The sequence below is a fragment of the Symphalangus syndactylus genome, chromosome 10 (genome assembly GCF_028878055.3).
Source record: "Symphalangus syndactylus isolate Jambi chromosome 10, NHGRI_mSymSyn1-v2.1_pri, whole genome shotgun sequence".
Classification (NCBI taxonomy): Eukaryota; Metazoa; Chordata; class Mammalia; order Primates; family Hylobatidae; genus Symphalangus; species Symphalangus syndactylus.
Window position 1 is genome coordinate 5,739,484 of NC_072432.2, and position 27,475 is coordinate 5,766,958.

Here is a 27,475-nt window from a genome sequence, read left to right on the forward strand (position 1 = left end):
AGGAAAACAATGCAGGACAGATAAATGTTACTGTTGCGTTACTCATCCGTGTGTAGATGACACAAATGCAATCCACGTATATACAAAGACACACACACATCCAAACAGCACAATGTTAGTTGAAATTTAATCAAAACTGGTCAGATGATTATTCCCTCCTAGTTACTTGGAGCTGAGGACTACTTAATTTACCACGAAGATATACCTATCAAATCGTCCTTGGTTTAAATGGAGGGAAATACTATTATTCTTACATAATAGCAGTTATTAAAAAATGAAACACAACACTGTTAACTGAACTGTAAAATGAATTGAGCTTAGGGTCCAGACCCACAAATCAGGGTCTCCAGGGAAAATAAAAGTGAGTGGCTAAATTCAAATCTACCTTCTTAAACACCAGTATCAGATAAAGTTAGCATCACCTAAGATCTTCTGAACACTGAACACTTCAGAACACTGAATCCACCCAACAAAAAATCAAATTTAGGATCTTTCCAGTAGACCAAGTGGAATGACAGGCATTGAAAATATTTTACATTCGGTTACTGTCTGTGGTCATGAGGAAATATTCACGTTAAAAACATTTTCACATAAAGGCAGTCTGTGAGCCTCAGGTGACGTTAGATTAAACCCAGGCTTTTTTTTGGAGGACTGTTTTAACCTCACCCCGTCACAGATGTGCCTTCTTAGAAAGGAGTCCCCGTGGGCTCACGGGGCGCTGAGCTGCCAAGGGAGCTGCTTACCTTGAGGGACTCTGTTTGCGAACCCAGCCCCTTGGTGCACAGCTCCATGACGGAGTAGGAGCAAAACGTGTCTCGGACTTTGTACTGACTCACAGCAAGAAGCCACAAGGCGGGGTTGGTTTCCAGCTCGGAGGGCGGGATCAGGATGGACTGGTGCCCGGAATACACACTGCAGAGAAAGAAGAGGCTGTCAGGGCGGGAGCTCAGCAAGGCGGGAGCTCAGCAAGCTGGAGGGCTCAGGGCAGCACTGACTCCAAGGAAGACTTGGAACAGCCCGTGCTGCCGTCTGCAGAAGGGGACAGTAAAGCCAACGCTGCAAACTGCAACCATGTTCGTGAAAGCTTTCTGAAAAGCAAATTCGTACTACAGAATCATGAGGCAGTTACTACCACTGTGAACACACATTTAAGACTACTAAATGCTGGCATGCTGTGACGTCTCTCAGAGCCGCGACATCAGCAAACTGGATCCTCTTTCCTAGTTGAAAACACAGGGATCAAATTTTGGCTTTAAAAAAAAAAAAAGGTCCAGCTTCAGAACAGGAGCTGGCAAACCACAGACACTTTCTGTTTTTGTTAATAAAGTTTTATTGGAACAGGGCCACCACCACTCATTTGTTTAAATATTGTCTCCAGCAGCTTTGAGCTGAGTGGTCGGACAGAGACCACAGAACCTAAAATATTTACCAAATAGCAACTTAAGGAAGAGTAGGCCTATACCTGGTTTAGAAAACTGACAGCCAGGGTGAAAAAAAGACAATTATCGTCATTAAAGTTACTCACTCAATCTTTTGAAGTTTGGATTTTTACTTAAAAATGATCCCAACAAATCACCAAACAGAAGAAATAGAGAAAAATAACCATTCTTTAATTTGACCTTCATACTAGAGAACAGATTTAGAGAAATGAAGAAGTGATAGATTACATATTTTATCATCAATTGATGGGGTAAGCATGATTTAACAAACAACTTGTCAAAACTACATTTTTAATGGTTTTAATTTTTTTTGTTTACTACTATGAATTCACAATAGATGCCATACATTAAAATATCCTACATAAATCATGTTCTAAGATTTAAAATTTAATTAATGAGAATGTTCTGTTGCCCAGGCTAGAGTATGGTGGTGTAATCATAGCTCCCTGTCACCTCAAACTCCTGGGCTCTGAGTCGGTAGGACCGCAGATGTGCGCCACCATGCTTGTTTGTTTTTCCCAGTGGTAGGGTCTCACTATGTTGCCCAGGCTCGCCTTGAACTTCTGGGCTCAAGCAATCCTCTCTTGTTCCTGCTGTGGCCCCGTAAGATGTGCCTGGGCCTCCCAAAGTGTTGGGATTACAGGCATGAGCCACCATGCCCAACCTACACAATTATTATTGTTATTTTTTGAGACAGGGGTCTCACTCTGTCACCCAGACTGGAGTGCAGTGGCGTGATCTGGGCTCACTATAACTTCTGCCTTTTCAAGCTGAGGCCATCCTCCCACCTCAGCCCCCGAGTTGCTGGGACTACAGATGCACAACACTATGCCTGGCTAATTTTTTTTTTTTTTTTTTTAGAGATAGGGTTTCGTCATGTTGCCCAGGCTGGTCTCAAACTCCTGGCTTCAAGCACTCCTCATGTCTTGGCCTCCCAAAGTGCTAGGATTACAGGCATGAGCTGCCACAAGAGGCCTACACAAAATTTTATCAGTGAAACAGCACTATGATTGACGAGTTAGGCCTTGTTAACTACTATGCTATAATACTAAAGCCAGTTCTTTAAAGTGGCCAATCTCATTGAAAACTTTTCTTAATTGTTTATAAGAGAATCCAACTAAACAAATGTAAGGAAATTAGGTTGGCTAACAAAATTTATTTCAAACAGGACCCTCAGTATGAAAAACTATTCTTCGGTAAACGTGACAAAGGCATTCTTGGGCAATTTTCCATTTCTTTCCTCATTCTCTATTCCAAAGCTTGATTTATTCTTTCCAAAAGGACACATAGCCCTCTGTGTCTGTGGGTTCCTCACCCCTGGCTTCAACCATGAATCAAAGATATTCATGAAAAAATCTGCATCTACACCTAACTTGTAGATTTTCTTGTCATTAGTGACTAAACAACATAGTACAACTATTTACACAGCATTTACATTGTGTTAGGTATTACAAGTAATCCAGAAATTATTTAAAACATGAGAGAGGACGTGCATAGGTGACGTGCTCGTACGATGCCATTTTATAGCAGGGACTTGAGCATCCTCGCTCTTTGGTATCTGCAGGGGTCCCAGAACCTATCTCCTCCGTGGACACTGAGGGACGACTTTATAGCAAATAGCGACCTTTTCAAGGGTTAATCCTTTGAGAACAGGGTTAGGCACATAAGGGGTGAATATCAGGCCTTGAATTACTACTCTGCTGTAAACTGGCCATTTCGTCTTAGTTTTAAAAATTTTATTGTGGTAAAACATATGTAACATAAAACTTACCATATTAACCACTTCTTTTCTTTTTTCTGAGACAGAGTCTTACTTTGTCACCCAGGCTAGAGTGCAGTGGTGTGATCACAGCTCACTGCAGCCCTGACCTCATGGGCTCAAGCGATCCTCCCACTTCCCAAGTATCTGGGACTAGAGGAATATACCACCAGGACTGGGACTAGAGGAATATACCAGCAGGACTGGGACTAGAGGAACTTACCAGCAGGACTGGGACTAGAGGAACTTACCAGCAGGACTGGGACTAGAGGAATATACCACCAGGACTGGGACTAGAGGAACTTACCACCAGGACTGGGACTAGAGGAACTTACCACCAGGACTGGGACTAGAGGAACTTACCAGCAGGACTGGGACTAGAGGAACTTACCAGCAGGACTGGGACTAGAGGAATATACCAGCAGGACTGGGACTAGAGGAACATACCAGCAGGACTGGGACTAGAGGAATATACCAGCAGGACTGGGACTAGAGGAACATACCAGCAGGACTGGGACTAGAGGAATATACCAGCAGGACTGGGACTAGAGGAATATACCAGCAGGACTGGGACTAGAGGAATATACCAGCAGGACTGGGACTAGAGGAATATACCAGCAGGACTGGGACTAGAGGAATATACCAGCAGGACTGGGACTAGAGGAACATACCAGCAGGACTGGGACTAGAGGCACTTACCAGCAGGACTGGGACTAGAGGCACATACCACTATGACTGGCTAGCTTAAAACTTTTTTTGTGGAGGTGGGGTCTCACTATGTTGCCCAGGCTGGTCTTGAACTCCTAGGTTTAAACAATCCTCCTGCCTCGGACTCCCAAAGTCATTTTAACCATTTCTAAGTGTCCCTGGAAGTGGCTTCCTCAAAAATACACATCAGCATTAATGATTTGCTCTGTCAGAACTGTCAGCACACAAACAGGCTTGGGCACCCAGTGTGAATTCCTGGCTAGAGAATTTCAAATATACTTGTGAAGACTAAATAAAGTTTCACCTCCCTCCTCATCCGCATAAATAAGAAGTCAACATTAAGAAAACACAGATCTTGACAGCAGAAACAAACAGAAAACCCAACTCATGATTTCCTACTTGCCCTTACCTCACTCAATATGACAAATGTTGATTAATTGCTGTATTAGCCAAAATTGATTTTTGGCACTGGCAATAAATTCTGCTATGGACAAGACAAACCTACTTGAGAGCAGGTTGCTTATTCTCAAGACATTATTCTCTGAGAATGTTGGGATCCTGAGCTGTTCTTTAGATCTTAACTTCAAAAAGAATAAAAATAGACATTTTGATAAGTGATATACATTTGCACATTAGCAATTTGATGATTTCAGATTACTAACCCGACAAAACATACCAACAACTGAAAACTCTCCTAACTCGGGAATTCAACAAGACAGGTTCACCTCACCTGGGGGTCCTGGGTCATACTCCCTCTACCAGCAGGAATACCATCCAGCCCAGGGTCTCCCTACACACTTCAGTTACTGCAATGAAGCACTTTATTATTTTTCGTTGTTGTTGAGACAGAGTCTCACTCTGTCACCCAGGCTGGAGTGCAGTGGTGCATTCTTGGCTCAATGCAACCTCCGCCTCCTGGGTTCAAGTGATTCTCCTGCCTCATGCTCCTGAGTAGCTGGGATGACAGGCGTGTACCACCATGCCAGGCTAATTTTTGTATTTTTAGTAGAGACGAGGTTTCATCATGTTGGCCAGGTTGGTCTCGAACTCCTGACCTCAAGTGATCCACCTACCTCGGCCTCCCAAAGTGCTGGGATTACAAGCATGAGCCACCGCGCCTGGCCTATTCTTTTTAAAACACCCATCACCTTTATTTAGGTATACTTTGCCAACCCTAAGTTTCACTCATTTTAAGCACAGAATTAAATGGCTTTTAGTAAAATTGAAGTTATAAAATGGTCACTACTCTAGAACATTCCCATCACCTGAAAGGGATCCCGTGTCCATCTGCAGTCAGTCCCATTTCCAACCCTAGCCCCAGTCATCATTCTACTTTGTTTTTACAAATTTGCCTTTTCTGGATACCACCTACCACACAGCCACGCTTCCCTCCCTCAGCAGGTGCTTCTGAGCTCATCCTGCAGAGAAGCACCCACCATGTGGAAGTGGCAGGAATCACCTGTTCGCTCACCTGCTAGCGGACACCTGGATTGTTTCCTCGTGTTGACCGAGGTTCCAGAGAACTTACACCAAGTCTCTGAGTGGATGTTCGCCTTCCCTTCTCCTAGGAGTGCAGCTGCTGGGTCATGCAGCAAGTCTGCTTAAGATCATGCCACACAGTGGCTTCCCCATTTTACATTCCCACTATCAATGTATGAGAATTCGTTTTTCCACCTTCTTGGCTACTGTTGCTTTGCAGTGTAAGTTTTGAAGTCAGAAAACACGAGCTCTCCAACTTTATTTCCTGTGTTTTCGGTGACAGCATTCTAGTGGGTGTGAAGTGGCATCTCACTGTGGTTTTAATTTACATTTCCCTAATTAATGCTAGGTATCTTTTCATGTCCTTATCGGCCATTTGTATGTCTTCTTCTGGTGAGATATCTATTCAGATCTCTTGCCCGTGTTTATGTTGCTTGTCTTGTTTCTGAGTTTTGAGTATTTATTACATAGGCTGGGTGCAGTGGCTCACGCCTGTAATCCCAGCACTTTGGGAGGCTGAGGCAGGCAGATTACTTGAGGTCAGGAGTTCAAGACCAGTCTGGCCAACATGGCGAAACACTGTCTCTACTAAAAATACAAAAAAATTAGCCAGGCGTGGTGGTGCATGCCTATAGTTCCAGCTACTTGGGAGGCTGAGGCAGGAGAATCACTTGAACCTTGGAGGCAGAGGTGGCAGTAAGCTGAGATCAAGCCACTGCACTCCAGCCTGGGTGACAGAGCAAGACTGTCTCAAAAAAAAAAAAAAAAAGAGAGAGAAAAAATTTATTACATAGGTGCTTCGAAGTGCTTCATGAGATTTATAATTTGCAAATATTTTTTCCCAGACTGTGGCTTGTCTTTCTACTTGTGTCTTTTGATATATAAAAGTTTTAAATTTTGTTCAAGTCCAATTTACCAGTATTTATGTAGTGTACCTTTAGTGAACTCTGTGCCTAACCCAAGATCATGAAAATTTACTCCTGTGTTTTCTAAAATTTTTATAATTTTTGTTTACATTAAGATCTATGATCCACTTGAACTAACTTAGGTATATGACGTTGAGTCAAGGTTTAATCTTTTTTCCTTTTCATGTGAATGTCCGAATTTCCCAGCATCTGTTGTTGAAAAACTCTTTTCTTCATTGAATTGCTCGGGTAACTCTATTAAAAAATTATTTGACCATAAATATAAGGGTTTATTTCTGGACTCTCAATTCTATTTCTCATATATAATCAGTCTAGCTCAGTCTATCTCTATGCCAGTACCACATTGTTTTGGTTACTGTAGCTTTGCAGTATTTTTGAAATCAGGAATGAGAAGTTCTGAATTCTCCCATTTTGTTATCCTATTTTAAAACTGCTTTGACCATTGTGGATCCTTTCTATTTACTTTAGGATATTATCAATTTCTGCCCAAAAAAACCCCCAAAAAATAGCCTGCCAAGATTTTGATAGAATTTCATTGAGCCTATAAAGCAATGTGGGGAGAACTGCCATTTTAATAATATTGAATCTTCCAATACATGATTATGGGCTATCTGACACAATTTTTAAAAACAGGTGTAATCTTAAAAAATATTTTGAAACAATACCATTATGTTCATAAGTCTCAGATAAACAATCCTCTATGACAGAAGAAAGCTTTAGGATGAGAACACGAATTATTTGTGTTACTTAACTTTCAAATAATCACAAAGTTATAGAAAAGTTACAAGTACATTTAAAATAATTTTCTCTCCTTGGATTATCTAATGGTGAGTCACTGACCTGATGCCTAACCCCAGACACTTCAGGGGGGATTTCCAACAAACAAGTCTATTTTCCTCCATAAACAACTAAGCCATCAAAATCAGAAAACCAACACATTCTTCTGTCCCAGCTCAGACCCTATTCAAGTTTCTTCAGCTGTCCCCGATTACATCCTCTGTAGCAAAAGGGTCCAGTTTGCACAGACACACTGTGAGTAAGTGGTCGGTTCTCAGCCTCCCTCTGCCCAGAGCGAGTTTCTGGATGTTTCTGTGACTCTCACGACACCAGGCTTTTGGAAGATTCTAGGCAGGTGCATTGTCTAGTCTGTCCCCTAACTTGGGGGCCGGTGCTTCCACATGGGGAGATCCAGGGCAGGCGTCTTTGGCAGGAGTATCGCGGATGCTGCTGTACTCATCCCACCCACCATGTGCTACGGGCTTCACCATCACTGAGGTTTGCCTGGACCACCTGGTTCAGGCTTTTCCACCGTGAAGCCTCTCTTTCCTCTATTTCGTGGATGGCTACTATAGAAATCCTCACTTCTCATCAAGCTTTCCATTTGTTCATCTATGTATCTGAATAGTTGGAAAATTTCCTATTTTACTCAAAGTGTTACAATCTGTTGCAATCTGTATTCTTGAGACAGGGTCTTGCTCTGTCACCCAGGCTAGAGTGCAGTGGCGTGATCTCAGCTCACCACAACCTCAACCTCCCAGGCTCAAGTTATCCTCCACCTCAGCCTCCCAAGTAGTTGGGGCCACAGGCACACACCACTACGCCCGGCTAATTAAAAAAAAAAGTCTTTGTAGGCTAGGTGTGGCAGTTCATGCCTACAATCCCAACACTTTGGGAGGCTGAGGTGGGAGGATGGCTTGAGCCCAGGAGTTCAAGACAAGCCTGGGCAACATGGCAAGACCCCATCTCTACAAAAAATTTAAAAATTCGCATGCCTGAGGTCCCAGGATAGCAATGCTTTGGTCAAGGATGAGTCCACGTGCGACGGTGGTCTCATGAGACTGTAATGAAGCTGAGAAATTTCTACCGCCCAGAGGCGCCGCAGCACACCACATTACCTGCACTGCTGGTGGCAACTGACTGGTCTAAACAAACCTGTGCTGCAGTCATATAAAAGCACAGCACATACAATCACGTCTTCAGTTCTCTTTACACGATGAATCACATTTTTTGATTTGTGTGTGATACAATCTTGGAGACGAAGCCCACTTGGGCACAGTGGGTTAGGTTTTTGATGAGCACATACAATCATGTACACAACCTAATACTTAACCATGATGACAAACAACTGTGTTACTGGTTTATACATTTACTGTACTTTGTTATTTTACAGCATCCTCCTACTTATAAAAAAGAAAGTAAATTGTAAAACAGCCTCGGTGGGTCCTTCAGGAGGGTCTTCCAGGAGAAGGTATTGTTATCCTAGGAGGTGATGGCTCCGTGCACGTATTGTCCCTGAAGGCCCTCCAGTGTGACAAGAGGTGGAGAGGAAGACAGGGACACTGAACACCCTGGCCCTGTGGAGGCCTAGGCAGCTGTGTGTGTGTGTGTGTGTGTGTGTGTGTCGAGGCCTAGGCTGATGTGTGTGCGTGTGTGTGTGTGTGTTGTGGAGGCCTAAGCTGATGTGTGTGTGTATGTGTGCGCTGTGGAGGCCTAGGCAGCCGTGTGTGTGTGTGTGTGTGTGTGTTATAGGGGCCTAGGAAGCTGTGTGTATATGTGTGTGCACGCGTGTGTGTATGTGTGTGCACGCGCGTGTGTTGTGGAGGCCTAGGCTGATGTGTGTGCGTGTATGTTATTAGTTTTTAACAAAAGCTTCAAACGTTTTTAAAAATTTAATAGAAAGGAGCTTACAAAGGAGATAAATTATTTTTGTATAGTTGTATAATGTGTTTGTGTTTTAAGCTAAGTGTTTTTATAGATGAGTCAAAAATTTTTAAAAATTAAAATGCTGCTAAAGTTAAAAAGTTACAGTAAGTTAAGGTTAATTTATTATTGAAGAACTAAAAATATTTTTGACAAACTTGGTGCAGCCAAAGTGTCTGGTATTTACAGAAGCCACAGCAGTGTGCAGCCGTGTCCTGACCTCACGTTCAGGTGCCACTTACTGACCAACTCACCGACTCACCTGGGCAACCTCCACTCCTGCCAGCTCCAGTCATGGGAAATGTCCTACACAGCTGTTTTTTTTTCCCCTTCTATACCATCTTTTTACTGTACCTTTTCTGTGTTTAAATATGTCTAGATACACGAACACTTACCATTAAATATGTCTAGACACACGAACACTCACCACTGCGTTACCACTGCCCACAGCATTCAGTGCACTAACACGCTGCACAGGACTGCGGACTGGGTGTGTCAGGCTGTACCAGCCAGGTCTGTGTGAGCAAACTCGATGTTTACACAACGAAATCGCCCATTTGGAACATACCCCCATGACTGAGTGACGCCTGGCTGCACTGATTTCTAATCCCCCACACGAAGCCGATCTCCCTCTGCTGCTGCCGATTCTCAGAACAAGCTCTGACTCCCCCACACTGCACCCTGCCTGGCTCCCACAGCCCACGCCAGGACACCCCTCTGTGGACTCCCTTCCCCCGACATGGGCTTGGGCACCCTGCGCGGCTGCCCCCACCAAGACGCCCTCCCCACCCTGCTACACTCTTAGGAGCACAGCCTGAGGATGAGGCCTCCTCAAATTTTACACCCCCAGGGCCTCTTCTGCCTGATTCTCTTCCCAGACCTGCTGAACTGCATGGGAAAGGGAAGTCATTATTATTTTTAACTATGGTATTAGTCATTGTGCATCTAGGACCCAAGTGCTTTTTTTGTTTTTTAAAGCAAGTCCATTGGGATGTGTTTCTATTGAGATTTTTTTTTTAATGGAAAGGTTTATGGCTATATTTATTTTTACTGTTGCAAGGGCAATCAACAGAATACTGTGATCTTGTGACTTCTGAGTTATTAATATTTTGCAGGAAAGATGCTTGTTAAAGTTCATCGTAACCTGGACAAACCCTTAAAGAGTCTATTGTTATTGTGGGTTCACATCGAGAACTTACTTTCCCTGCCACAAACACCTTCTCTCTCTGGTTTCCACGGGGAGCCAGGCTCGGTAAGCCTGCAGGCAGGAGGCTTCCATCGGCTGGCTTCAGTTTTACTGGTACACTTTGCCAAATGAAATACGGTCACCCTACAAGGGCAGTTGTTCAGAACAGGCCTCTGCCCTTCAGCTTGGCACGTATACCTAAGGCCACGTTCTGAGCGATTTCCCAAGAAAAAAACATTTACTCACAATGTTATTGCATTTTGGATTGAGGCAAAAAATCATTAAATATTTCATTTATTCAGTTTTGTCTGCCTTCTCAAAAAGCTGAATTGTCCTAATTAGGATATCGGTATTTTTCAAAAATACAGGATTACATCTTAATCCAACTTAATACTATTAAATATTAGTAATACATTAAAAATATTTGTTCCAGAAGATCGTTGACAGGAGAAAAAAATTTGACTGGATGCGGTGGCACACGAAGGCGAGGTGAGTGCATCACTTGAGGTCAAGAGTTCAAGACCAGCCTGGCCAACATGGTGAAACCCTGTCTCTACTAAAAATACAAAAATTAGCAGGGTGTGGTGGCGGGCGCCTGTAATCCCAGCTACTCGGGAGGCTGAGACATGAGAATTGCTGGAACCCAGGAGGCAGAGGTTGCAGTGAGCTGAGACTGGCACTGCACTTCAGCCTGGGTGACAGAGCGAGACTGTCTCAAAAAAAAAAAAAAAAAAAAAAAAAAATTTAAAAGAAAAATCCACTATAAATTTTGAGAAAATCATAACCAATTTCATACTGTAGCATCTCAGTTTTATAAATATATTAATGTATATTTATTCATAAAATAATATGTGTAAAGAAGATTTATGAGTGAAATTATTTTTATGTTTGTGTTAGCTTTAAAATACCCATTTTAAAAAAAGGGGGGAAGCAAGCAGATAATACAAAACTGCTAAAATGCTGACACGTGAAGCTGGATGATGGTCACGGGTGTTTATTACTGGACATGCTATATGCTTACGTGTTTGAAAATGCTCCAGTAGAAAATGGAAAAACTATACGCCCAACGCTAATAGTGGATATTTACTGCTAACACCCTTTATCAGGTGGTATGATTGTTGATGGCTTTATTTTCTTCTTTATATTTTCTGTAATTTCTACAATGAATATGTACGTATAATCAGACAAAAAAGCCAAGAAACATCCATGTGTTTTTCTGGTCCTTCATTCATCCCATAAACACTTGCTGAGCACCTGCTGTGAGCCAGGCTCCGAGCTGGCTGCTGGGTAGAGTGCCACACCCCAGGGAACACTCAGCCCTCCTGGACTCACCTCTGCGCTTGCCTGGCCTAAGCCCCGCAGTAACAGCTGGGGTGAAGCCTGAGGGAGGTGAGAGCCTGCAATGCCTGCTGGCCCAGCACCATGACCGGGTTTTACAGGCGTCAGAACCAAGCCTGGAGCCTGGGAGTCTTCTGATTGTCAGAAATAAAGGTCCGCAACAGACAGCTCTCCAAAACGTTCCTCCCCTGCTGCAGAAAGTCAGTCACCCCAGGCGCTGCTCTGTCCCTGACAGCCAAGTCCACCAGGAGAGGTAGAGGGACAGGGGTCAGCCCCAGGCCTCCTCTGGCAGGGGTGGGGATGTGGGGGCAGTGCTTAGGCTGCCTGGCCGGGTCTAAGGTCTGGAGAGGAAGGTGCGTGATTTTTTCTTAATGTAAAGATATAGAGAGGAATCTTACCTGCAGAGGCACCAGAGGACAAATCCCAGTCCACAGTAAGGGTCCAGGCAGATGGCCACTTCTCTAGAGGGGTAAAGTTCACACTGCAGCTTAATGGAACGGCAGAAGGCACTGGTGGCTGCGTGAGACATCTGCAAAATACAAGGCTGTGTTAAATGCATCGGACCCGACACCCTGAGACACCCGGGGGGAAAACAGGGCTGCACTGAATGCACGGGACTTCATACCCAAGGATACCTACAAGACAATAAAGCCGCATTAAATGCATGGGGCCTGACACCCAAAGACATCTTTAAGACAATAAGGCCACATGAAATGTATGCTGGCCTGGTGCAGTGGCTCATACCTGTAATCAAAACACTTCAGGAGGCCAAGGTGGGATGGTCACTTGAGCCCCGGAGCTCCAGGCTGCAGTGAGCTATGATTACCGCTGCACTCCAGCCTCGACAACAGAGTGAGACCCTGTCTCTTCAATAAATTTTAGAGAACAAAACCCAAAAAACAACAAATGCACGATACCTGGCCCCAAAGGCCCAAAGCTGTTTTTAGGACTGGCGACGACTGTCACCAAGCTGGGCTGTTGTGTCTGGGGAATGTGAGTGGCTGATATTTTCACTGGAGTTCTCATTTTCAATGAGTAAACCTCACTCAGAACTGCTGGTCCTCCAGGACCTAGCAACTCTAGCTATTGAAATAGTGCATTTGAACAGCAAGTCATGCAGGAAGGGGTTCTCGTGTGATCCACTCTCTAACACACCGTCCCACAGGTAAAGGAGGCACCACGGCGCATTCCTCCACTGGTTGAGGCTCTGCCTCATTCACGGCTGTCTCCACGGCTGGACGTAGCCTCTGCTGTGCAGCACGTGGCCAGCAAGACCTGCTGGGTAGCTCACTCATCTTAACGATCAGAAAGTGAAGGCTCACAGAAGCTAAAGATTTTGCTGCCTGTGACATAAGTTAGAGCTGGAGTTAGAGCCCAGGTCCTCCTACACTCCAGTGCCCTTCACCATCTTCCGCCATCCTGCATGGAGATGGTGGCCAAAATCCAGTCACCCCATCATGACCAGACAGTGAAGAGCTTCCGCATCTTCCTCTTCCCTAATCCCTGTAATAGTCCCCTATAGTCCGTGTGTAATGTCAATTATTTTGAAATACAATAAAATATATTAATAAGATCAATTTTCTCACAGAAGCTTTCTAGCCAAACAAACCTCAGAGGAAAAAGGAAGTCAAAGCAGCATACACAATGGTCTGATTTTTGCGGTTTTAAAACACGTCACGGCTGGGTGAGGTGGCTCATGCCTGCGATCCCAGCACTTTGGGAGGCCGAGGTGGGCAGATCACAAGGTCAGGAGATCAAGAACATCCTGGCTAACACAGTGAAACCCCATCTCTACTAAACATACAAAAAATTAGCTAGGGGTGGTGGTGTGTGCCTGTAGTCCCAGCTACTCAGGAGGCTGAGGCAGGAGAATCGCTTGAACCAGGAGGGCGGAGGTTGCAGTGAGCTGAGATTGCGCCACTGCACTCCAGCCTGGGTGACAGAGCAAGACTCCATCTCAAACAAACAAACAAAAAACATGTCACAAGTTGATCTGAAGTAGAATGTCACCAGAGCTAAACTGTAAAGGGACCAGCACAGAGCCTTGTAATAACTGGGGAAATCCAAACGCCTGGCTCCCCATCATTCATTCATCACTCCAGCAAGAGGTGAGAGAACTTGGGGGTGGGAGTCCTCCCACTGTAAAACATTCCATCACTATTGGAAGTTCTGCCCGGGAGAAGGTTTCATAACTATTTTACTATATTCGTACAGGGGAACATAGAATTATTATATAATGTAAAATGTAAATAATTCTTTTTAGCTTGCTTTTAAGGCAAATTTTTGTTTAAAGGAGAAATGAGACTGAATTTATGAAACATCCATCCAGACTCCTGCCTCCCTGGATTAGGAGTTAGTCAAATCCTGCCTCCTAAAATTACCCACCCACTCAGACCAGCAACTAGAGCAAGCCTGCCCTGAACAGCTGCTCTGTGCAAAGCAGTATTTCTAGGTGGAGAATTGAGTTCTTCAGCATAGCAAATACTAAATACCGAGAGCTTGTGATCAGGCACTGTGTTAAGCGCTGGAGATGAACAGAAGAGTAAGACACGGCTCTGCCCTCAGGATCCAATGTGGATTCAGAGACGAGGGCATGGACAACCGTGTGTGGAGTGTAAGAGAGGGTGCTCCCAACACCCTGGCTGTGGGTCACAAAGCCAGCGGGGCCTTCGCGGGACTTCAGCAGAGAAACAGGAATCGACCCCAGTTAAAGAAAAGCAGCCAAGAAAGTTCTCATGATCTACTCTACGTGAGACGCTGAGACCGTAAGCAGGCCACGAAAATGGTGTGATTGGAAGCAGGTGCTTCTTTTTTGGCTATGACAGTAGGAGGGTCACAGCTAACTTCAGACTACAGTAAGTAAATCACCTTCATCTGAAAACATTTCTTTTTAAAAGCTTTTGAAAAATTATTTTATTTCATATTGTAGCTATTTTGGTATTCCACCTCAGTTCTACTAAGAGGTGGATGGAGCGTGAGAACTGTGCGAGGCAAAGCCAGCTCACACGTCAGACCCACAGATGGGGGCAGAGGGTGCGCAAGGCTGCAAAGTCCCCAAGGGCGGTGGAGGGCGGGGTTTGCAGGGCACCTCGACGAGGGCGGCGTCTGAGCTGAGAGGGTCATGAGGATTTCTAATAGAGCCCAGGTTAAAACGCTAGAAAGTGCAGTGTGCAGAGATCTATCACAGAGCATTTGGATTTGAGAACCAGCAAGAGAAAAACGTTCGCAGTGTTCTACTGTTGGCTACTGAGACCGTGTTCGCATAAAAACATACTTGGGACATTTGCACAGAATCAGTCAGCCTGGTTAATGATGGAAATGGTCATACGTGTCATACTGTGAATGAAACACGTACGTATACCTCTCTCCACATCTCAGAGTCTGACTACACCAGAGGCGCTGAGAGCCAGCACACGGCCTGCCACCTCCAGCACGCTCCGCAGTCACCTCCACAGCCACCTCCTGCAGCCGCCCCACTCACCTTTACGCCAGCTAGCATCCCAGTTGTGGACACGCTGAAGTCGAGATATGCGAGGGTGTCTGGGTTGCAAGGTTTGCAGATCTGGGCAGGCCGCTTCTTTGGCAAATCATCTGGAGAGGAACACGGCTATCAGCAGATCCGGCCTGAACAAGGCCGTGAGCAAACCACCTTCTCCAGGCAAAGCACTGACCTGTGTCCAGGATGAGGGGCCACGTCCTGACGTCCACAGCCGCCGCCGCCTCCCTGGACCGCAGCAACTTACAGATCAGCTGTGTCGTCATCAGACAGGCAGAGCGACTCACCTGGCATCAGAGAGCGAGAATGGAGCCATGAACGTGGGCCCAGATGAAAGCGTGCTCACTTCTCACGGGTCTCCTGCTCACTACGCACACTAAAACCATGTGGCTTTAACGGGCAGATGAGGTTACCGAGCCCACTGTTTCCTCCTGCCGGCTGAGGTAGGACAGAGCTAGGAGTCTGGTTGTGGAGGCACGGGGGCAGGGCGTGCGGCCTGAAGCTGCCGCATCTGCACTTCCTGGGTCCAGCGCATCCACAGTGTCGCGACCACGTGCCGAAAAGAGCTCACTGCTCACACCATTAGCTCTGTTATCCTGGAAACACCACACACCCCCAGACACATCGCGCATAGTTCTCCTGGAAACCTCACACACACCCAGACACATCGCGCCTAGTTCTCCTGGAAACCTCACACACACCCAGACACATCGCGCCTAGTTCTCCTGGAAACCTCACACACACCCAGACACACCGCGCCTAGTTCTCCTGGAAACGTCACACACACCCGGACACACCGCACATAGTTCTCCTGGAAACCTCACACACACCCAGACACGCCGCGCCTAGTTCTCCTGGAAACGTCACACACACCCGGACACATCACGCATAGTTCTCCTGGAAACCTCACACACACCCAGACACACCGCGCACACTTTCTAGGAGGAGTGGCCACTGTGGGAGTCTCCAGCACCACACGCCAAAAGGGACTCAGGTGTGGGCGGGACAGGTGCATTCTCTGCCCAAACTGTTTTCCCCTGTAGTTCCTCCTTCAATGAGGAAAATACAGCTGAATCCTCTGAAACTTCTCCAGCTGTAGATGAAGGAAAACAGATCTATACTTTCAAAAAGGAGCAGGAAACTTCTACATCTTGAGGAGAGGGTTTGGGAAAAGGCCCTGCCTCTTCCCATGGTCAGTCTGATCAGCTGGGTTCATGGGGAAGCCCGAGGAATGGTGGCGATGCCCTCTCTTGGGAGCCGTTTTCCCCAGGGAAGACCCTGCAGAGGCTACCATCCAGCCTCTGCCTCCACACACACATTGAGATCTCGCTTCCAGACCTAGACTGTGGGCTCCCTGCAGGTAGAGACCCTGTCCTGTCCTGACCGTTGGACTCCAGACACACCCTGGCTCCCACAGCCAGCAGATGCCCTGAGAGACGTCAGAGTCTGCACGCTGCGAGCTCCACACTCAGCTCCAGGCAGGTGGAGGCCCCGACGTTCCCAGGCACGTTACCTCCACAATCATCTTGACGGTAGGCAACGTCGTCGCGATGTTCTGTGGGTGCGGGGGACGGACGGTTATTGGCACACAGCCTGCGTACAGGCAACCGTAAAACGCCGCTATCAGGTCTATTCCTACACAAGGAGGGAAACATCATTATTGAGGCAGACCATGCTGCTGAGTGCACACTGTCCCTGTCAGCATAAATGCTAGTCTGGGGCAAGTTCAACGGGGAAACGAGCAGCTGAACTTCTCGCAGCCTCCGTCATCTGGCGGGTTTTGTCAGCTTTGGCGGTCACTGTCATTTACCCGTCCTTTCAGACATGAGGTGACGAGGCAACCTGGAGGTTTAATTTCTACATCATTTTGCTAAGGAATTACCCACCTTTGTAACTGTGAATTTAGTCAAGATTTAGGTACTATTACGAGAACTACCTGAGGTATCTAATAACACAAATTTGGATATAAAAGTCTTTGAAAACGTCACTTTATCGAAGCCTCTAACAGTAGCACATGCGGCGGGTGCCTGTGAGTGGTCGTAGCCAGACACAAACGGGCCGGTTAGCATCCAGCTGGATACAGTGCAGACTCCTGGCCATCACGCCGCCCTCGGCTCAGGCACCGGCGGGTGTGAGGGACCTCCTTGCACTGCGGCTGACCGGCCGGCCGCCTCTCAGGGGAAGCCCACCCTGCGCCCGTACCTGGGGGGTAGACCAAGGCCACGTGGTCGCCGTCCTGAAGGTGGCCCCTCTCCATCAGCATCACGGCGATCTTCTCAGCTCTCTTGTGCAGCTGCACGCAGGTCAGTGAGTTCGCTATCGCACCCTGCGGGCCAATCACAGGGACAAGCGCATAAGATTCCTTCAGCAGAGCAGCTTGCAGAGAGTGCACGCGTCATACAACTCACTGACGCGAAGCGTACGTCACTGGTTTTTAGAACAAGCACAGACCTGTGCGACCAACATGACAGTCAATTTTAGAACGTTTTCAGCTTCCCCCAAAACTACATATACATTAGAGGTCAACTCCATTTTCTTCCAACTAGGTAAGCAGTGCAGACCAAAGATGCATCTAGATATATTTAGGGTAACAAGCAATATTTTAAAAAATGATTACGTGAATTAAAAAACAGGAGAACAAAAAACTCTGGCAATTCCGGGACTTGTGTCACTGTCATGGGCAGTGGGAATTCCTAGTACACCTGCACATCCAAAAACTAATTAAAAATTTTAATTTAGAAAGACCACATCAAAAATCAAGGAAGTCAGAAAGCAAAAAACAAAAGCAAAATAAATAAACACACCCTAAAGGAATGAAAAGAACTATCAAACGCATTTTCACATAGACTTTAATGTAGAAACAAACAGAAAACATATTTGTGCAGGAAAACACCTTACAGGAGGGTTGTGAGGGAAGGTGAGTTGCAAGATAAATACCAAGAAACATCGCAAGAGTGTGGGATTCACTGTTTATTGAGACAGGGTCTCTGTCTCCCAGGCTGGAGTGCAGTGGCATGATCACTGCTCACTGCCGCCTGGACCTGCTGGGCTCAAGCTATTCTGCTGCCTCAGCCCCGAGTAGCTGGGACTACAGATGCCACCATCGTGCCTGGCTAATTAAAAAAAAAAATTTCTTGTAGAGATGGGGTCTCCCTACGTTGTCCAGGCTGGTCTCAAACTCGTGGCCTCAAGTGATCTTCCCATCTTGGCCTATTTAAGCCATAAAGAAAAATGTGAATAAATTGCAAATTATAAGCACGTAACTAACAAAAACAAGTTTTTCCTGAGGACACACTTGATAGTTCTAGTTCCTTTGCAGCATTCTCAGATGTGAAGACTGCTTCTACAGTCATTTAAAAACCTCTTCTTTACGATTGGATTCTGTCTCACAGCTATTAACAGGGTGAGGCTCTTCCCTCAAGCAGTGGGCAACTGGACTGCAGTCCACGAGGCCAGGAAGACTCCAGAGCCAAAGAATAACTGAACACTCGGGCTCAGGCATTTTTTTTTTTTGAGATGGGGTCTTGCTGTGTCGCCAGGCTGGAGTGCAGTGGCGCGATCTCGGCTCACTGCAACCTCCGCCTCCCGGTTGAAGCAATTCTCCCATTCTCCTGCCTCAGCCTCCTGGGCAGCTGGGACTACAGATGCACACCAACACGCCCAACTAATTTTTGTATTTTTAGTAGAGACAGGGTTTCACTGTGTTGGCCAGGATGGTCTTGAACTCCTGACCTCATGATCCCCCTGCCTCGGCCTCCCAGAGTGCTGGGATGACAGGCGTGAGCCATCATGCCCGGCCCAGGAATTCCTATGTGAGTCACAGCTACAAAGATGAATGCGTGAGTGTGGGGATGGAGCACGCGGCGAGCCTGAGAAGGCTGTCGGGGACCGGACGCTGCCATTCAGAGCACAGGTGCAGGGAAAGAGGCCCAGAGGGGCTGGCAGGGAGCCGAGTTAGTGCAACAAAGAGGGCGCCGCATGGACGAACAGTGTCTGGGGCTATTCCGCGGCGACGCTGGGAAAAGCACGTCAGCCTCCCAGCTCAAGGGCCCGTGTCAGAAACACGTGGCGGGACGTGGTGGGAGTGGAAGAGAATGTCTCAGGAAGCATCAAGATGTGAACACCAGACCCTGACCTCTACAAAACGTCCACAAGACAGCCGATGAGCCCGGCGAGGTCTGCGGGGAAAGTGCACTCTCCCTGGGGATCTCTGCACCAGGGCCAGGGCTGCGGGGAGGCTGCCCACGTAACTGCCCGGTGGGTCTTCAGACCCTTCCTGCCGACTGTGGCTGGCCTCCTCCATGCAAGAGAGGGTTAGCTTACATTTCTCTGAATTCAACCTTCTCTTCCTACACATTTTCCTTAATTATTTCCCCACTTAGAGGACACCTAAAAAATAAGAAAACAGAAACTGATTTAAAGTAGAAGAGCCCAAGAGCAGGTGGCGGCAGAGATGGGCAGAGACAACAAGGAACGCAGGGCTGGAGTCCAGGAGATCCCGCTGAGAAGTCAGATTTGGGGGCCTTCGAAACTGGACTGCTCCTCTGAGCATTTAGTCTCAGACGGGTTCCTTGCCACCTGTTCACAGCAACCAGCCCACCGGCTCCTTGCCGCCAACGTCCTCTGAGCTATTCAATGAACATGGGACAGAGACACTCAGCACGGCCAGGCTGGGCGCTAATGGGACCCATTCAGGTCCACCCCAACTCCATGGGCAGGTCTCGCATGAGGAAAACCAGCACACCACCCATCGCCGTGAGCATGGACGGGTCTCAGAGAAGAGCCCCGGCAGAATTGGCTCAGCCCCCACCCCACAGCTCATTCTCATGCCAGGTCTGCCTGCAGCAGTGGCGCCCAGTCTGGTTTGTTCAGCTTGTGGAACTGTTTCTTCCCCATCTCTGGAGAGCTGAAGCTGATTCCCTATCAAACACCCACTGCGCTGTCAGATGACAAAGCCTGTGGTTTGCCCACATTCTGGGTCCTGAGATTTGAGAGGCTCAGATGAGACACAGCCAGCAGCCAAGAGTGTCTTTGAAAATGTTTTGATGCTGGTGCACAGAAATCCCCACCTATGGGTACTTGCAAAGCATGAGTAACATGCATGCTGTCCTTTATCTTTGATAACCTTGTGAAACACAATTTTCTCAATGCTGGTTGACGTCTTTCAGGGCTGACATAAAAACAAACAGCAAAGCTTCCAGTCACGCTCCATGAGGACGGCGCCCTTCTCGGGTGTTAGGTCCTGAAGCCAGCTCACAGGGTGATTTAAAATAAATTCCTCAAAAACCCCTTGAGATAGTGCTGTGCTGGAGACAGGCACACGATTTCACAGCCAGTCGGAGGTGAGCAGGCACCCCTCGCTCCATGGCCGGGCAGGGCCATGGGTCAAACCAGGTGGGCGCCTTTCTTGCCTGGAAAGGACGAGGTGAATGAACCCTGGACCCCACCGTTAGCTGAGAGGGACAGTCGCTCCTGGCTCACGTTGCAGGCTGGCAGCCCCAGGCACCTGCAGCAGCTGAGCAGTTTCCCTTCTTCCTTGCCGCCTTTCCCCACCCGGTGTGGCTGAACGGGACACAGCTACACCACAGGGCAACTCCACACACGTGACACTCTTCCTCAGCCTCACTCCCCAGGAATCCTAATGCAGCCTCTACCCCAGGAGAAATGCCACTAACTTTTGCTTGCACTTTCCATTTTCTCACGAACTGGGTGTTCAGAATGTGATGCATTCTCGGCGAGTGTCCCATAAAGCAACAGCCATTCACCGCAGGTAACAGTCAGTCATTCTCCGGCATCCTCAGCCATTCACCGCAGGTACCAGTCGTCATTCTCTGGCATCCTCATCAACATTCACTGGGGTTTCCATCCTGAAACCCACCAGCTACGAAGAAGGTTCTAGGTAAAATCAATTTCACCAGAGAAATGAGGGCTGGCTTTTCCCCCACGGAAGTGCTGGGAGGGCAGCATGACCGAAGGGGCACACAGGGAAACAAAGAGTCTGCTCCTGTCTAAGGAGACACATTCAGTGTCAGTTTCTGTAAACTTGGGACCATTTTAACGTTTCACATTAAATAACTTGAAAAAAAAAAGAAATAAAAAGCCAAACTTAATTTATATTTTAAAATTCTAAAGAAGGTACAAGTTAAAAAAGGTCAAAAGAGTTGGCTGCAAACCCATTGGTTCAACCATTTAATTTTTTTCGAGATAGTCTCGCTCTGTCGCCCAGGTTGGAGTGCAGTGGCGTGATCTTGGCTCACTACAACCTCCGCCTCCCAGGTTCAAGCGACTCTCGTGCTTCAGCCTCCCAAGTAGCTGGGATTACAGGGATGTGCCAAGACACCCAGCTATTTTTTTTGTATTTTAGTAGAAATGGGGTTTCACCATGTTGGCCAGGCTGGTCTCAAACTTCCAACCTCAAATGATCCATCCGCCTCAGCCTCCCAAAGTGCTGGGATTACAGGCGTGAGCCATGGTGCCCAGCCTCCACCACTTTAAATCAGCTTGTGACTACATGGCCAGCAAGATGGGGCCAAATTCATAATCAGCAGAAACGTGCATCTTTCATGGAAGCAGTGGCTGGGCAGCCGGTGTACGTGCTGAACGGACACTTACGGTGTGTGGAGTGATTCATCACTGGAATGAATTTCATCTGTTTCTTCTTCCTTTTTAAAATCTTGCTTTTAGAAAATGCGTGATTCTGTATGTGGCGTGCACTGTGTTTCCGTTGGACGGTGCTGAACAGGGAAGCTGATTTAGGTGGGGATGACACCAAGAATGCCGTGAGGACGATGCTGCTACCTTGGTCCGGGCCGAGCATCTCTGAGTGTGCATATGAGGCAGCAGAGGGGAGAAGGACACATGCCTGATCTGAGGCTTGGTGCAAAATAACACAAGCGATAGCTCAAGTGTGCCTGCCTCTATGTCCAGCGAGCCTTGGAAACAGGTCACACCTCCAAGGAAAAGACATCACTCATGGCTCTGATCCCTACATCTGGCCCCCATCGGATTTGCAGTTGATTCTAATAAAGCCCTTTTTAGAGAACCTGAGTCATTTCCGGGAAACACATTTTCCCTGAAGATCCAGCATCCAGCTATGCAGGTGACCACAGGTGCTCAGGGGCACAGGGCTGTCCACAGGGCCAGACAGACCAGATGCCAAGTCCAGGACCGTGGCACCACCCAGCAAACAATCTGAGGGATCTTCCCCAAATCAGGCACAGCTCTATTTTCCTCCTCCTGATGGTACATGTTGCCCATGAACGTACCCAAATCATTTCTGAATCTTTGCGTATATGGGAGTCTACTACTTCTTGAGCTGCCCATCAATACCTCTAGATTACTGGACACACGCTCGTGCAACCCCCACACACGGGAGCAACGTGTCAGGCAACATCGGGGCAGGGATTCAGGGAGACTGAGAGCTGACTCCGCCCCTGACTGCTTGCAGCTTGCAGAGGGGTAGCCACCTCTGTGAGGAAATTAGGGGAGGGAGGAAGCACTTTCAGCAGAAGGGATCTGAGGTGCCGAAGGAGACTGGAGTTAGTGCTGCAGATTTAGGTCACCACGTTGGAGGTGATATTGGAAGTCTCTAGAGAACCTCCAAGACACAGGGAAAGAGGAACGAGAAGTCACAAGCAGTTTACAGGAGAAACACTACTTGGAGAGGACAAAGAGCCAGAGAAGCGGAGATGGGCAGGAAATCAAGACAGCACCCAAGGCCGGTGAACCTGGCGATCGGGTTAGCAAAGGGGGTATCATCCATATTCACAGGCTGAGGAAGGGTCCAGTGGAGAAAGATGAAAAGCCGAAAGTAGGCATTTCAGATACAGGGACCCACAGCAACTCTGGTCCTCAAGATCTCCGGCCCCCACACCTGAGCTGTCAGCGTGGGGCAGGGGCTCCATCACGGCGCCAGTGAGCGAGGGCCAGAAGGAGGTGGCAGAAACAGGCCTTCCTGGTTTTAAAGCCTCTTCCTGGGAAACCGTCTTGAGCAGATGCAGTGAACGACCGATGGCTGGGATCAACTCAGCATCTGTGACAATGTCAAGACGACGCGCACTTCTCCGGCAGAGGAGGAGGAGAGGTTGTGCCTATGAACCAAACCATGTGCAGAGAATGGTCTGATAAATGAAACTCAAACCAGAGAGTCGGGGAATAATTTTGTGATGCTGCTGGAATTTCCTTTTGTCTTCAATCCGCTGCTTCACACACTAAGATTTTGATATTTAGCAATTCTAAACAGCCATGACTTTTCGAAGAGTTGCAAGTACCTATACTTGTCAAGAAGACTTACATTTTTCACCCATTTTTCAAGCTTTATTTCCATGGTAAAAAGTAGCAACAAGCATATTAAGATTTTTGCATTTAATTTTTATTGTTAATAGTATTAGCTTGTTTAATGCCTTACTCTTAAGTACTACTATGGAACAATATTTGATGAGTGTGGTTTTCTCATGTAAAGTGTAAACAGGAACTTTAATTACAAAGTGGAAATGATTTTCATTCTTGAGTCTGCAATAAACAACTTCTGGTGTATAAAAAAGTGGCTTAGGGCTCGGTGCGGTGATTCACACCTGTAATCCCAGCATTCTGGGAGGCCAAGGCAGGTGGATCACTCAAGGCCAAGAGTTCAAGACCAGCCTGGCCAACATGGTGAAACCCCATCTCTACTAAAAACACAAAAATTAGCCAGATGTGGTGGTGGGCGCCTATAGTCCCAGCTACTCGGAGGCTGAGGCACGAGAATCGCTTAAACCAGGGCGGTGGAGGTTGCAGTGAGTGGAGATTGAGCCACTGAACTCTAGCCTGGGCAACAGAGGGAGACTCTCTCAAAACACAAAACAAAAACTAGTTTAGTAATCAAAATAAAAATGCAAATATCTCATAGACTTACGATTTCTCTCTTGCAGATATCATTAATTACTAATTTTGGGGGAGAAATATTGTAAATAGGGTGCTAAAATATCTGTACACACAAATAGGTGTAAATAACTGCACAAATGGTTACGTTTAAAAGCAATCCCTAGGTACAAAAGTCTCATTAGTCAAAATAGCAAAACGTAAAAAGAATTCGCATAAGACTGAAGCAAAAGGATTGAGTCAGAAAGAAAGAAGCAGGAGCGCTCCCAGGAACCAGGCTAGGCCCCTTGAGGCCAGTGGAAACGCCAGCTCCGCGCCTCACCCGACAGTTGAGCAGCGTGTAGAGGACGTGGTCCGGGGTGGTCTGTGCTCTCCACTGCAAGACCTCCGAGAGGAACAGGAACTGGAACAGAACACGGGCGTGAGGATCAGGCTGTGCGGTCAGATCAGGCTGTGCGGGCTGAGGTGGGGCAACCTGGATACTCAAACCCATAGAGGCTGAGGGCTTTGGGTCTTAAAACCGCGTGCTTCTCTGCAGGGAGTAAAAGACATGCATGCTGGGAAAATCCCCATCACACATGACCACAGGACAAGCAAGTGCCCACAGCTTTGTTCCTGCAGGGACTTAGATGCACAGCACCCGAGTCAGAGTCACAAAGCAAAGGGCTGGTGCTGCACCCTGGTTTGAGAAGTTTTCTGAAAGTCTGCCCAAGGATGGGAACCATTTCCCTCATAGGCAGGAGCAGCCTGCACGGAAATCCCTTCTCCTGGGGGCTTCCAGAAGATGCAAAGTGGATTTCAGTGGCTACAGTGAGAGAATCAGATCTATCCGGTTTTAAAAAGCGGGATCTAATAAATTTAGCTTTCTAGAATGGCAATATCCTGATGGCATGAAGCCATACATTATACAAACCACATGTGTGCTACTGATGTGGTCCACAGTAAAAGGGGCAGCCTTATTTCACATCAGGGTACAGAAAAACCCACAGATAAGGCTTCATCCGTTTCATCGGTATTTCACGGCGCTGATTTTGCCCCATTTCCTAATGGGCCACACACAAGGGGACACTTTCGGCTGCGGGAAACAGGACCTGTGGGTGAACCCTGAGCGTTCTCAAGGCCGAACGGTTCTAATGCGGACCGTGGACACACACGGCACACTGTGCAAAGTCTGGGCCTCGGGAGTTTCTCCCACGGCTTCTAACGCCACTGTCAGGAGGCCTGGCCCCCTAACCTGGGTTTTGAACTGCTTCTTAGAGTCCAAAGAGCACAGGACAGAAGCCTTGCTGCAAGCTGCTGTGGGCAGGGTGGGCTTGGAATCCGGGCTGGTGGGGAAACTAGAAAGGAGTAGTTCGGCGGACCGTGTGCGGGACAAGGGCTTCCAGACATTTGCCTCGGTCCTGCGAGTCGTGGGATCGGGCACCCCTCACCGATTTCTGCATCGCTGTGACATTTTCTGAAACTTTGTATCTCCTATAAACACATTTTTCTTATGAAACTATATGGTATCTTGCAGGAGAGGACAGGTAGAATAAAAGAAGATCGGCAGTGGTGGTCCACCACCAGCGCGGGACGTTGCGGACTGTCGGGGAAGGTCGGGGAAAGTCGGGGAGAGTCGGGGAGGGTCGGGGAAGGTCGGGGAAGGTCGGGGAAGGTCGGGGAGAGTCGGGGAGGGTCGGGGTGGGTCGGGGGGAGTCGGGGAGGGTCGGGGACAGTCGGGGAAGGTCGGGGAAGGTCGGGGACGGTCGGGGACGGTCGGGGACGGTCGGGGACGGTCGGGGAAGGTCGGGGACGGTCGGGGAAGGTCGGGGACGGTCGGGGAAGGTCGGGGACGGTCGGGGAAGGTCGGGGAAGGTCGGGGGCGGTCGGGGAAGGTCGGGGAAGGTCGGGGACGGTCGGGGACTGTCGGGGAAGGTCGGGGAAGGTTGGGGAGGGTCGGGGAGAGTCGGGGACCCAGCTCCTACCTTTCGGGCCTGGTCGTTATCTTCGATCTGACCCAGGTCTCTGCCGCTGGCCTGGGCGATTCTCTTCCCAGAGACCAGGTTCCCCACCATCACAGAGGCGGGGCCAATTTCTGGAAAGAAACAGACACGGCCTTGAGGAAACAAAAGAGAAATTCCTTAGACTTGACCTCCCACCTTGGTAAAGACCTTACTCTCGGAAAACTTCTAGAAAGACCTGGCTTTGAATAAACCTTCTAAGAACAGAGATTCAACGAAATCAAATGATTGTGAAGGGGAGTGTAACAAGCCCTGGTCAGGTTCTTCAGAAACGATGTTTTGATCATCCCTGAAGCTCCCCGGAGGCCCTCCAAGCCCACGCCTGACTTTCCAGTTAGTGTGAGAGCCCCGGGTGCCCGCACTCACGGCCACGATTGTAAAAAATAAAACGGAAGACACACACAGAACTAAAAGCCAGGATTTGTCTCACTGCAGAGACCTGTGGCTCCCGTCTGTTCGAGTTCTCTGGGATCCACACACCTGACAGCTGACAGCGGACAGACAGACAGACAGTGGACATTGCACATACGAATGTCGTGGGGTGGAGGCAGAGGGCGATACGGTGGACGGGGCAGGATAGAGTCGCTTCTCGGTATGTTTTACTGACTGAAAAGGTCTTAGGTTCTGTCAGGCCCACAGTGAGCTGTGGAAGAATAAACCAAGGGCTGTCATAAAGTCAAGTTCCTTTTTAGTTCACCACAAGCCATGAGGTGACTACCAACTGGGGGAAGGGGGGAGGAAGAAGGAGGAGAGGGGAAGGGGGAAGGAAGAAGGAGGAGAGGGGAAGGGGGAAGGGGGGAAGGCGGAAGGGGGAAGGGGGAAGGGGGGAAGGCGGAAGGGGGAAGGGGGAAGGGGGGAAGGCGGAAGGGGGAAGGGGGAAGGGGGAAGGGGGGAAGGCGGAAGGGGGAAGGGGGAAGGGGGAAAGGGGTGAGGAGGGGGGGAGGGGGTGAGGAGGGGGGGAGGGGGGAAGGAGGAGGGGGGAAAGGGGTGAGGAGGGGGGGAGGGGGGAAGGAGGAGGGGGGAAAGGGGTGAGGAGGGGAAGGGGGGAAAGGGGTGAGGAGGGGAAGGGGGGAAAGGGGTGAGGAGGGGAAGGGGGGAAATGGGTGAGGAGGGGAAGGGGGGAAAGGGGTGAGGAGGGGAAGGGGTGAGGAGGGGAAGGGGGGAAAGGGGTGAGGAGGGGAAGAGGGGGAAGGGGTGAGGAGGGGAAGGGGGAAAGGGGTGAGGAGGGGAAGGGGGGAAGGGGGAAAGGGATGGGAGGAGGGGAGAGGGGAAGGGGGAAAGGGATGGGAGGAGGGGAGAGGGGAAGGGGGGAAGGGGGAAAGGGGTAGGAAGAGGGGAGAGGGGAAGGGGGGAAGGGAGGGGAAGGGGGGAAGGGGTGGGGAGAGGGGAAGGGGGGAAGGGGTGGGAAGAGGGGAGAGGGGAAGGGGGGAAGGGGCGGGGAGAGGGGAAGGGGGGAAGGGGTGGGGAGAGGGGAAGGGGGGAAGGAGAGGGGAGAGGGAAGGGGGGAGAGAGGAAGGGGGGAAGGGGTGGGAAGAGGGGAGAGGGGAGAGGGGAGAAGGGGTGGGAAGAGGGGAGAGGGGAAGGG

At 48.5% G+C, this 27,475-nt stretch overlaps 1 protein-coding gene across 8 annotated transcripts in view; it reads right to left on the reverse strand.

Moving 5' to 3' along the window:
* The window catches only part of DIP2C (disco interacting protein 2 homolog C), a 404,917-nt gene that overhangs the window by 52,870 nt on the left and 324,572 nt on the right, over positions 1-27,475 (reverse strand). For all 8 annotated transcript variants that reach the window (XM_055296324.2, XM_055296321.2, XM_055296318.2 and 5 more), the window contains 8 exons: positions 25,855-25,964; positions 24,213-24,293; positions 17,234-17,357; positions 16,545-16,666; positions 15,207-15,318; positions 15,017-15,126; positions 11,934-12,064; positions 744-912 (listed from right to left, as the gene is read on the reverse strand). In XM_055296324.2, the coding sequence (XP_055152299.1) occupies positions 744-912; positions 11,934-12,064; positions 15,017-15,126; positions 15,207-15,318; positions 16,545-16,666; positions 17,234-17,357; positions 24,213-24,293; positions 25,855-25,964 (959 nt within the window). The remainder of the gene's footprint in view (positions 1-743; positions 913-11,933; positions 12,065-15,016; positions 15,127-15,206; positions 15,319-16,544; positions 16,667-17,233; positions 17,358-24,212; positions 24,294-25,854; positions 25,965-27,475) is intronic.